This window comes from Pituophis catenifer, unplaced genomic scaffold (assembly GCF_029215685.1).
Source record: "Pituophis catenifer annectens isolate HBS135680 unplaced genomic scaffold, rPitCat1.0.hap2 SCAF_7, whole genome shotgun sequence".
Classification (NCBI taxonomy): Eukaryota; Metazoa; Chordata; class Lepidosauria; order Squamata; family Colubridae; genus Pituophis; species Pituophis catenifer.
The window spans coordinates 20,890,081-20,903,216 of NW_027256887.1; the positions used below are offsets into that span (position 1 = coordinate 20,890,081).

At 35.4% G+C, this 13,136-nt stretch overlaps 1 protein-coding gene across 1 annotated transcript in view; it reads left to right on the plus strand.

The window, feature by feature from the left end:
* The window catches only part of GRM8 (glutamate metabotropic receptor 8), a 502,734-nt gene that overhangs the window by 325,888 nt on the left and 163,710 nt on the right, over nucleotides 1-13,136 (plus strand). The window contains exon 6 of the mRNA XM_070947976.1: nucleotides 3,869-4,069. Coding sequence (XP_070804077.1) covers nucleotides 3,869-4,069 — 201 coding nt within the window. The remainder of the gene's footprint in view (nucleotides 1-3,868; nucleotides 4,070-13,136) is intronic.

Here is a 13,136-nt window from a genome sequence, read left to right on the forward strand (position 1 = left end):
AGCCCTCTTTTTGACTTGTGCAATATACAAGTCCTTAATGGAAGGCAGGTTGGTAGTAATTGTTTTTTTTTTTGCAGTTCTAATTATCCTCTGAAGTCTGAAGCAGAACCAAACCAGACAGTTATAGAGGTGCAGATGATAGACTCAATAATTCCTCTGTAGAACTGTATCGGCAGCTCCTTGGGCAGTTTGAGCTTTCTGAGTTTGCGCAGAAAGAACATTCTTTGTTTGGCTTTTTTGATGACATTTTTGATGTTAGGTGTCCATTTTAGGTCTTGAGATACGGTAGAACCTAGAAATTTGAAGGTCTCTACTGTTGATACTGTGTTGTCTAGTATTATAAGAGGTGGTAGTATGGGAGGGTTTCTCCTAAAGTCTACCACCATTTCTACCGTTTTGAGTGTGTTCAATTCCAGATTGTTCTGGCTGCACCATGAGGCTAGTTGTTCAATCTCCTGTCTGTATGCGGATTCATCATTGTCTCGAATGAGACCGATCACTGTTGTGTCATCTGCGAACTTCAGTAGTTTAACAGATGGATCATTTGAGATGCAGTCATTGGTATATAGAGAGATGAGAAGTGGAGAGAGCACACAGCCTTGGGAGGCCCCTGTGCTAATTGTACAAGTATCTGATGTGATTCTGCTTAGCTTCATCTGCTGCTTCCTGTCTGTTAGAAAGCATTTTTGGGGTATGATTTCTGGAATTCTTTTGTATTAACTCCATCCTGTATCACTTGGCAAGGAGGAAGGATTTAAGAATGGAGCAGTCAGTCTGTAACCTTGCAAGGTGCTCCCCAGCTGACTCTTCCATATGGATGCATTTGAAATATATTTTTCTGCCTGATTTGCTCTCCTTTAAAATCTCCAGAATGATCTGTCCTACTTTCTTTTGCCTATTTTTCTTGCCGTACTGAAATTTGCTCCTGTATTGTTCAGTTTATATAGCACTATCCTGCTTATAGAGACGTCCTGAGCTCATTAGCATAATTTATTGCTCGTATTCTCTGCTTACCAGTGTATACATGCACATAACACAGAAATGCAGTATGTTACTTGATATAGGATCAGCAAAACGAGAAAAAGGGATTGGTAAAACTTCTAGAAGCTATGCTCTGATTTAATATTATATATTAAATCCAGGGTCGTATTATATTATAATATTATATGTTATATTCAGGGTCAAGGTTAATTCAAAATAACCTAAAGCTACATCTAATTCTGATCTCATTCTGACAACCCTTGTCCCTCTTGCATTTCTACTTCCATGCAGATAACTTCATTTTTGTTTTCTTTGAAGGGTTTACTGATGACATTGGGAAATAGCTCTGATTGATTTACTGTTACAAATGTGTTGAAGCTTTAAGATTTACAAGATGCATGTTTATGACTAAAAGAGGAGTATTTACTGAGGAAGTATTGGAATGGAACATTACATTCCCTATGTTTTTTGTAGTGATAAAGAACAAACATGATTTTCTTCTGGATGATTTTGTATCTATTAAGTAAAAACATTTAAAGATGACATTGAAGATGGAGGCCTAACGTACAAAAATGGATGCAATATTTATGGTGTTTAGTCATATCTAGATTTTAGTGTATATAGAAAACTGGGAAGGGACTTTGGAAATTTAATTGCCCATAATGTCAGTGATTCATTTCCTCTCTTTTCTACCTCTCTAATTTGAGAAGTTAGCTACTTTGAATGCAGTGGGGTTATTAAAGCCCTGCCCCTTTTACATGCATGAGATGTGTATGTCATGTGTTTAAAAGGGGCTGAACCAGGGGTGAAATCCAGCAGGTTCTGACAGGTTCTGAAGAACCGGTAGCAGAAATTTTGAGCAGTTCGGAGAACCGGTAGCGGAAATTTTGAATAGTTTGGAGAACTGGCGAATATCACCTCTGGCTGGCCCCAGAGTGGGTAGGTAATGGGGATTTTTCAGTATCCTTCCCCTGGAGTTGGGTGAGAATGGAGATTTTGCAGTATCCTTCCCCTGCCATACCCACCAAGCCACACCAAGCTACGCCCACAGAACCGGTGGTAAAAAAAAAAATGGATTTCACCACTGGGCTGAACTTGATTACCCAGTTGTTCTGTCATTTTGACACCCTTGAACCCTCAATCTGGACCCAGAAAGTACTTATATGAATAGAACGGCTGTCTAGAGACAGTTATTTACTTGGCAAACCTCAATCTGAAAAATAAATGAGTTGCAACTGCCAAGTGCAATGAAAAAATACACTTGTGCTTTTACAGGTCTGCTATTCATTTCTTGGCTTATGCCTTTATTCTCAGATCTGCTTTTAAAGCCCTGATCGTATGCTGAATAATATACTGTAAATAGTAAGGTTGGTGAGCGTAAAACACATGACTTTTTAGAGTAGCAAGCAGTCCTGGAAGTCTTTTTCAGTTCATTTATGCTTAGCCCTTTTAGCAGATAACTCTAAGAAGAGCTTGAAGCCTTCTTCACTCTTCAGAGTGAAGTTACTCTTCAGAGTTAATTAAGAATGTGATTAGCTAGGATGATTCAGAGATAAACACTTACGGCTTCTCCTTAAGTGTATCAAATATTTGTCTACCTAAATTGCCTTTTTCTGGCCTCTGATAATTATAGTTAATGTTAATCTGTATCAGTTATGTATGACCAATTTAATTTTTGTGTGAGAATATCAGCAACTAATACCATAAATGGAATAGTACTAGGTGGCCGAATTATTCAAAAATCTTACTATGTGAGCAATCAAGATCATCTTTAAAACAGCTTTACGTAGGCCTTAATTTAAATCTATAATAGTTTTTGTTTAAAACAGTGTTTGTGAAACTTGGCAATTCTTAGATATGTTCTTAGATACTGTATATGGACTTCAACTCTGAGAATTTCCCAGCCAGTTAATACTGGCTTAGAAGTAGGAACCCTACACCATTTTATACAAATAATGGCCCCACATGGAAACACATCTTCCTTCTAAAGTGCTTTGTCAACCATGGGAGTAATGGGAGAATATAAAGGTAGTCTCCACATTTAAATTAAACTTGAATTGTACAAATGCTGTAAAAACTGTTTAAATAGTCAGTCAGCTATTCTGAAAGAATTAGTTAGCTGAAAACAAAGAGTTTGGAAACAGCATCCTGAGTAGGTTCTTAAAATGTTTCCTCTTTCTACACTTAATTTATAAGACAAAGGTTGGAAAACTAATGGCAAATATGCTAATCTTCTAACAGGTACTCCTTTGTGATTAAAAATTAAAACATTTTTTTCATCCAATGGCCTGAATATAACCATGTGCATATGTAAGGGTGGTGTAGATGTTTATTTAGTTATATTTAGTGTAACTAAGATTTACTTCATTTAATGTTCTCTTACTTCTATACCCAAATTAATGTTTGAATGAAAACTTAATAATTTTCTATTATTATACTGTTCTACTTCTTGAACTTTCTATAAATTTTCTGTTGAGAAAGACTTTCTAGCTTAGATTTGTGTATTGTTTTACACCAATGTTTTTCAAATTTGGCAACTTTAAGATGTGTCAAGTCCAACATCTTAAAGTTAGCAACTTTTAAAAAATACTATTTTACACAACACTGAATGATGAGTCCATGCAGAAGTATTTAATCCCAGTAGCCTCATAGGATTCCTTTTCATCTGTTTCCAAAATAAGATGCCACTTTCCCCAGGGTCGTCTTCTTATTTCTTCAGATGAAATATATTGTGAATATCAACTGTGTCGAAGCATTCAATCTGCCAGGGATGTGTAATTAATTTTGAGTTCACAACCTTCTTGTACAACACGGAATATTCAATACATAGATTTGCCTCAGTGTCTAGGCTAGTAAAATGATTCTTCATCTCTCCTCTTTTTCACAGGATTGGAACGAATTGCAAGAGATTCTTCTTATGAACAAGAAGGAAAGGTTCAGTTTGTCATTGATGCGGTATATTCAATGGCATATGCATTACACAACATGCATAAAGAACTTTGCCCTGGGTACATTGGACTCTGTCCTCGCATGAGTACAATTGATGGCAAAGAGTTGCTTAGTTACATCCGGGCAGTGAATTTCAATGGTAAGTTCATACTATTTTTATCTGTGCTAGATTTTTCATTTGCCACAAAGTACTTTGAAACTCTTTATGAAAACATTTCTCTCTCTCTCCCTCTTCCCCCCCTCTCTCTCCCTCCCCCTCTCCCTCTCTCTTTGTTTCTCAAAAAGAACAAAGTGAAGGAGCACCTTTTCTTCTTTTTAAGTTGATGTTAAGTTTTGCCTGAAAAATTAAACATAAATTTATGTCAAGTCAAATAGACAAATGGAAAATTGCTCCTCTAAAAAAAAATTATGTAATCCTTCTATAACTGTGATAGATAACACACTAATTAAAGAAGAGACAGACAGAGATCATGCACTCTTTAGTTTTAATTGTCTTTAAAATAGCTTAACAATGTCTCTATAGATGTATAGTACAACATAGATGTATCGATGTTGCAGTTAGATGTATAATTGTTGATAGAAGCATCATCTTTTTCTGAATATTTCCATTATGATACTTCATTGTTACACATTTAACATGCTTGATTTATTCTAGGTTACTATGGATAAAATGTTGGTTTAAGTCCATTCTTTGCATGAGCACTTCAGACTGTTTAGGAAGGAATGATATTCAATTGGTGGTAGAGTTGGTTTATTGGTGGCTTAAAAATCTCAGCTTGTTTAATAGTAATGATTCAAGGATTCAGGAATTCTACTAAGCAGACTTTTTCTAGTTTGTTCTATGTAGTTCAGGGCTGTCAAACTCATGGCCCAAGGGTTGGATCCGTCAAGCGCTGACCATGCTCACGCCAAAGGGAAAAAAGTCCCGATACATCACGTGACGCCACCATGACAACATGAGTTTGACACTCCTGATGTTGTTACTCTTACTTTCTTACTCAATGAGAGGATTACAGGCATGAATAGATGATATGTATTTGTGTGTTGCTTATTCACAGTAAGTCTAAGTAACTCGGTTATTGTTACTGTTCTCTATAAAGAATTATGTTTGACCTCAGCAATTAAGCAAAAAATGATATATACTATTGAGTATCTTCTCTTACTTCTAAGCCAAACTCTATGAAATGTTGTAGCATTCTCCATGCTGAGAAAATATAATTAGTGTTCCATTGGCGTGATCAGTGGAAGTTTCTAAGTCAAAGTTTAATGTTTAATGGGTCTTAGGATGAAGAGGAAAAGGGGAAGGGGAAATAAAAGTTTTTCAAAGCACCTGCTCCCTCCTGAAAATTAATTGTCCTGCGGTTGGATTGTGTTTTACACATTTTTCAAAGGGAAAGGCAGAATAATCTGTATAATATTATTCTTTTTGCATAATGCCTGCAAACTCTAGGCAGATCAGCACTATTAAACTATACTCTAGTGACCTCAGGTGCTAGCCTTCCTTTAAAAAGCACAAGGTCATTTTCAATTTAGCTTCCAAATGGAAACTGTTTGTACGTTTCTGATGCTTTTCCCGAAGCCAACCAAACAAGCAGGCAAACCTCCAAACATTTGTTCAATAGGCACATTTGCTGTAGTAAAAGTATCTCATCTTGTTTTGATTTCCCTTTCCCTGTAATGTCCACAAAGGGAATGTTAGACTTTACATACCAAATAAAATAATAGCAAGAATGTATTGTTTATTTTTATTTTATTTTTTTCATATTTGATTTCATTCAAAATATCGTGACTTAGATGCAAACATAACTGAATTTAGAGAAGGACTATTAATTCACGAATCCCTTAATTGATTTTATTGCATCTACTCTAAGATTCAATCTGGATCCCTCTTTATATTACTGTGATTTTGAGATTGTTATATTCCTATATAGAGAGCCAGTTTGCTGTAGTGGTTAAGACATAATTAGGCTAGGAACCAGGAGACTATGAATTCTAGTCATGCTTTAGGCATAAAGCTAGCTGAGTGCCTCTTGGCTAGCCACTTTCCCTAAGCCCTAGGAAGGATGCAATGCCAAACCACTTCTGAAAAAGAAAACTACAGGGGCTTCCTCTATGACAGGGGTGTCAAAATGGCGGCCCACGGGCTGGATGCATCACCCACAGTACATGCGCACTCTGGCTCCGCAAAGGCAAAAAACATTGTGATAGGTCATGTGATGCGATCAAGTTTGGCACCCGTGCTCTATGCAATCTCCAAGAATTAGATATGATTAATGGAAGAATATCAAATTTCTATATATGCTTTACTGCATTGGTTTATTGTCATTTGTCTATTGACTTCCTAGAATCTTTTAATAAAAGGCAGATCTGCCTCATCTATCTATCTATCTATCTATCTATCTATCTATCTATCTATCTATCTATCGTCTAACTATCATTTATCTATCCCTCCAATGGTTGTGTAGACAAATTCAGATTAGAATCATTGAGATAGGGACTAATAATTATCTGACGTTCCTAAAGTTAATATATAAAGAAAATGTTTTCATTTGGTTGCTATAAATATTATCAAAATTTTGAATTGTTTATTACTGATATATGAATGAGAATTACTAACTGACCACAATAGATTACTAGCAATATTAAAAGTAATTAACATTAATTAACTGAACTCCTGTTTTACATTAAAGATACCAAATCCAAATACTGTAGCTGAAATAACTATTATGGACAGCAATTAGTGTTGTTGTATTCAGACATATAAACATTTAAGTGGATACTTTATCTCTTTATATTATCAGACATGGGGGAAGATACTGTTATGTTTGATGAGTTGTGGAGTCCTTGGTGCTGGGTGCGGTTGTTTGCTTGCAGATATTTCATTACCCAACTAAATAACATTATCAGTGAGTATACAGGTTGTCCTTGACTTATGACCACATTTGAGCCAAAAATTTATGCTAAGTAAGACATTTGTTAAGTGGTTTTTGCCCCATTTTACAATCTTTCCTGCCACAGTTGTTAAGCGAATCATTGAAGTTGTAAATTAGTAACACGGTTGTTAAGTGAATTTAGCCTCCCCATTGACTTTGCTTGTCAGAAGGTCGCAAAAGGTGATCACATGTTCCTGGCAAACTGCAAGCATCATAAATATGAATGAGTTGCCAGACACCTGAATTTTGATCATGTGACCATGGGGATGCTACAACAGTCGTAAGTGTGAAAAATGGTTATAAATAACTTTTTTCAATGCCATTGTAACTTTGAATGGTCACTAAATGAACTGTTGTGAATTGAGGATTGCCTATATGTGGGGCTTGCTCCATGTTTATATACAGCTAAAACTATCACGAGGTTCTATTTTGAACATGAAGTACACCAGGACAGGGGTGGGCAACTGTGGCCCTTTTACAACCTGTGCACTTCAACTTCCATCTCAGGAATTCTGGGAGTTGAAGTTCACAGGTTGTAAAAGGGCCATAGTTGCCCACCCCTGCACTAGGAGACTTACTGTTTCACCTTTTGCTTTGAGCAACCAAATTTCTTAGGGTCAGGTTCTGATTCCAGTGTTGAGAAGATATGCGATAGTTCCTCCATGGCATTGTACCATTTATTTCCTACTAGAAGAAAATTAATGAGCTACCAAAAGGTTACAAATGGGATTTATATTTACCATACAAATCTTCCACAGCAATAGAGGTGATTTCTGTTTACATCTGAGAAGATCTGGAGTGCTTCAAAGTTTTTTTAAAAATCATTTATCATCACTGGTACATTTTCCAAGTCTAATTACAACTTTACAAAATTAAGGAATTTATTTAAAGGTATTAATGAGCTGTGGTGGCTCAATGGTCACAGTGCAGTACTGCAGGCTATTTCTTCTGATCACCAGTTGCCAGCAGTTTGGCAGATCGAATTAGGGTTGCCAGGTCTGCTTCCAAAAAATAGTGGACAAGTGGGGGAGGGGGGGTTAAGTAGTAAAAAAATTTAAAAAAAATTACAATTAAATTATATATTTTCTTACAAATATTTTAACACGTATTAAAATAATCACTTCAAAACTTTACTTAAAATTCAAAACATCAAATATATTATAATAATATGTAAAATATTAAATTACATTTTACTTTGCTGTCGTGTGTATTTTTATTTGACTGCGCAGCTTTGATCAATTCTTTGTGTTTAAGGAATAATTCTTTAATTTCAGTACAACGTTGAGAAATATTAAAAAATATATAAAGTTCACTTTGAACTGATGGTACAAGCAGTCGGTTACATTTGTCAGTCCACAAATTTCCCATGACGCTGAAAATTCGTTCAACGTTTGCATTTGATACCGGAATTGATGCACAATACTGGAACAGTTTCAGTAAACTCGGAGCTGGCTCTTTCTTGAAAAAGTACGTCCGCTTATCAAGGGATGAATCGCCCTGCAGATGAACATAAACTTCTTCTAAGGCAGAAATTTCATCGAAGAGAGTGTTGGGTGGAAGTTCTTCTCGCCATGGTGATAATAACCAGATGTTCATCATTTCTTCTAAAGTTGGAGGATTATTGTGATCAATTAGATTGAAACAACTTAGTGTCTCATATACTGAATCGGTGAAATTATACCACTTTTCTAGGTAAGTAATGGCTCTTTGATACAGGTTGATGGCTTCTTTCTTGAACTTTTGCATGGCATTCTCAGGCAAATGTTTTTTACGTAAGGCAAATAAAACTTTCATTCCAAAAAACTGCTTATCGTATCTTTTTTGCAAAGAATCACGCAGCTTACACATGATAATGTGAAGATCACATGCAAGAATTTTCTTGCTTTCCAGCTTCAGTAGGGTGTCTTGCATTATTGACATGAAGAAATATAAATACAATTCTAAAATTGTTGGTTCATCGTCCTTTGCGAGTTCATTTTCCTGATCCGAAATAAGGTTCCAGATAACTTTATGGCACTCATCAGATCCAAGAGAAATAAAATACAATTTTAGAGGTATCCAGTTTAAAAGAAGTCTTTCGACCGCTTTAAACAAACTTAACCAACGTGTTGGAACATGGTGCAAAACCTTATGGAATTCTGACTCGCAAAACTCAAAAAATGATTTCAACTCTTCTCGTTTCTTCGCAGAATTCGAAAATTCAGCAAAAACCTTCAGCACTACATTTTCGATATCAAAAGATAACTGCTTTAATGCATTTTTTGCGCTGTTGTGTAAAATGTGATTATTGCAATGAGCAGCTACAATATTGTCATTTTCCAGCAATAATTTTTGGTAAACAGATTTGTTCACTCCATAATTGACCGATGCATTATCTGCTGAGTAAGCTGAAACATTATTTATTTCCAATTCGTTATCACTAAGAACTTGACACAGCTGATTTTTTATTGATGTAGAATCTTCGAAAGAATCCTCATAAAAGTCTAAAATTTTCACACACAGTCCTTCTTCACAAGTAAAATATTGTGCAACAATGGGATACATTTTGCGATTTCCCTTGTTTGATGCGTCATTGGAGAGAGAAAATGGAATTCCAGTTTTAAGATCATTGAAAACCAACTCAATAGAAAAAGGATACAAAACCTCATTGACAATAGCTGATGATTTGGTTCTTCCACAAGACATCTTTTTTACAATTTCTGAATCATCAAAAATTTGCTTCATTAACTTAATACCACAATCCAGGAAAGAAATATGGTGTTTGATCCCATGGTAAGTTTCAGCCATTTCAGCTACAGTCACTTTCTCACTGAAAGATGAGTCTTTAACAATGAAAAACGAATTGATTCGCTTGTTGCTGGAAGCTATTTTCTCCTTATCTAAATGATTTTTTGTGCTTGCATGCTGTATGACAGCTTTTATACCATTATATTCAATTGTGAACAATTTCTGACACAATTTACAGTAGGCCGTCGTATTTGTTCTGTCAGTTTCGTTGTTGGTAATCCATGCAAAAGTAGCTTCCCAGTCTTTGGTGTATTTGCATACTCCTCTCTTTTGTTTTAAAGAATTCGAAATCTCGCCGCTGTTACTCTCATCACTCGACGCCATTTTAGGTCAGTCGACACAAGCTACAATACATTTTAAAAATGTGAACTGTACATAATTTTATAATATATTTTTATTTTAATGTCATCATTAATTTTTTCGGAGAATCGAGTTCAATGGATATTCGATCTTTGTCTCATTCTAACTTATGAAAAAAAAGACAAAACGCGATTCTCCTATCCTTATTCTCTTAGACTGTACAGCTTTAGATTACTTACCATTTCATCATAAAGCTTTTGAATAAAAAAAAGTCCACTATTTTGTGAAAAAAAATAGTGAACATAATGTGAAAAAAGCAGACTGTCCACTCAAATAATGGACACCTGTCAAGGGTAGATCGAATCTCACCAGGCTCAAGGTTGACTCAGCCTTCCATCCTTCCGAGGTGGGTAAAATGAGGACCCAGATTGTTGGGGCAATATGCTGACTCTGTGAACCACTTAGAGAGGGCTGGAAAGCACTATGAAGCGGTATATAAGTGCTATTACTATTGCTATTAAAGAAAGACATATGATCACCTGAACATTTGGATCATGCCCAGATTGACATTTTTGAAAATTGTTCTTTTTCCCACACTTTTTTTCTATTCTAGCAGGTATGATGTTTACTGTTCTACTATTATTTTCCAATCCCTTGCAGTGATCTTGAGAAAAACGTTCTTCAATCATAGGATAATCATATGCAGTGATAGCTATCTACGCTTTTTATTACTTTGAAATTTGTATTTAAATTAAGTCTCTTTTCACAATTGGCCGGTCCTGGAAAATTTTTTTTTTTAATTTGATTTATATACCTCCCTTCTCCGGAGACTCAGGGAGGCTTACAGTGCATTAAGCAATAGCCTTCATACTTTTGTGTATTTTTATACAAAGTCAGCTTATTGCCCCCACAAACTGGGTCCTCAATTTACCTACCTTAGAAAGGATGGAAGGCTGAGTCAACCTTGAGCCTGGCGAGAGTCGATCTTACTTTAATTGTGGACAGCTGATGTTAAATTACAGTGCTTAGTCTGTTGAGCTATCCAGGCTCCTGATTGCTCTTTTTAGCCTATTAAAAATAAAACCATAACTTTGTTATGGACATACTTCAGTACTGTTTCTGGGGAAAATGCAGCAGATTAATAACAATCTAATTCTACTTCTAAATGAAAAATTTATATTTTGCATTCATTTTGGTAATCAAAGTGCAACTATTTGTTTTTAATACCTCTTTTGCATTGTAAAGAAAATGTTATTCTGCCAGTGGCTTCATCTGTATAATGTTCTATGACACCTTCATGACAGCCCAGTGATTTTTCTCCAAAGCACAGTAAACCCATATAATTGATATGCCACTGAAGTTTCTTTAGTTATGTTTCCAGAGCATGCAGTTTAAGCCAGGAATATCTTCTCACTCAGAGCAAGCTTAATGGGAGCAGTACATCACAGCTTGTCACAAGATGAGGGTTATTCATCATTTTCGGAAGTAAATCCAGACTCTTATGCTGTTACCTTTCATTGTGGGGCATTACACAGTCAAACCTAAAAAAAGATGTATTCAAAACAGAATAAATTCTCCTGGTATATGAAAGAATTTGGGGACTAATTCTATTTCATCATGGAAACATGAACATTTTCAGTCTCTCTATCATTTTAGAGCATATTTGTATGCTCTTTGTATTTATTGAAATACAAAGCATGGTGATACAGAATACAAAAGTGATTGCAACGTCTTACAATCGTATCACATCTCAGACCATTTTGAGATTTAGGGGTTGGTAGCAAGTGAAATAATACAGTATAAATAAAATTGGCTGCTGATTTGATTCAGAAATGTATTTGGTCTGTTGATCTTGTTTTAAATGTAACAACAGCTACAGTTTCAGGGAAATAAAATTTATGCCCGTGGATTAAGATCAGATTTATAATATATATGATTATTTTGCAGGTGTCTGCTATATCTATCAGGAAATACAATTAAGATGGGCAATAGCAGGAAAATAAATGTTTATAAACTTCCAGTTTTGTCTGGTGAATATAATTGTCCATTGTCCATCATCACTGAACTTTTCCAGATTGTTTGGAAAAGACTACATATTACATTGATTTGAATCTGCGTAAATAATTATTAGATATTAATGACCTGCTTAAAAATACAGTTTGAAAAGTAAAATGAAATAGCCAGATTGACATAATGACTTTATTTAATGCAAGATACTTGACTGATAGTTCCTTTCAGGGGTGAAATCTAAATTTTTTTGCTACCGGTTCTATGGGTGTGGCTTAATTAGTGGGTGTGGCTTAATGGTAAGGTGACTGGGAGGGCGTGGCTTGTTGGTCAGGTGGGCGTGGCCAAGTCAATGTCACTTCTTTGCCCTTTTTTAACCTACAAAACACAACACAACACAACTGGCTCACCCACGATATAAAAGCAGCTGTGCTAGACTCAAAATGGCCCCTGCAACAAGCAGGAACCTCATACAGCCACAAAAAGCCCCCCCAAAAAAACAACTTTCACACTTTACACACACACAACACAACACAACACAACTGGCTCACCCACAATGTAAAAGCAGCTGTGCTAGACACAAAAAATTCCACATACAGCTTTGTGAGATTTTGTGTGTTTGTGTAGTTAGAGTGAAACACTAGAGAAACACATTAAATCTCAGAAAGCTGCACAAATATTATTTTATTTTAATTTATTTTTATTTTTATATAAAAGCAGCTAAATTTAAAACTTCCTAAACTTTAAATGGCTAGGTCTAAAAAAAAGAACAACTAAAAAATCCCCTAATTAACTAATGTATAATTAGTTATACTTCTGCAGACTGTATTTCTCTGAATTCAGGCAAACATTAAATCTTCCTTCAGACAGACATATATATATATATATTTTGCATCAAGAGAATTTTAATAAAATGATTGAACTGTCAACCACTTTGTGTGCCAAGGATAAATAGGCAATGTAGATAGAATAGCCACCATCTTGTGGAAATAATAAAGCAATTGTAGGATTGATTGCCTATCTACTGCTAAAGCTGCTACTCCAACCATGGAGCAAATATTATTTGTCTGCCTTAAAAATAATAATAGAAAACCCTGACTTTTATGTACCTTCTTCAATCTTACTCTTAAGGACTTGCTAACAACTCCAGCTCTTTCTACTTTCTGGAATACAGGCTAT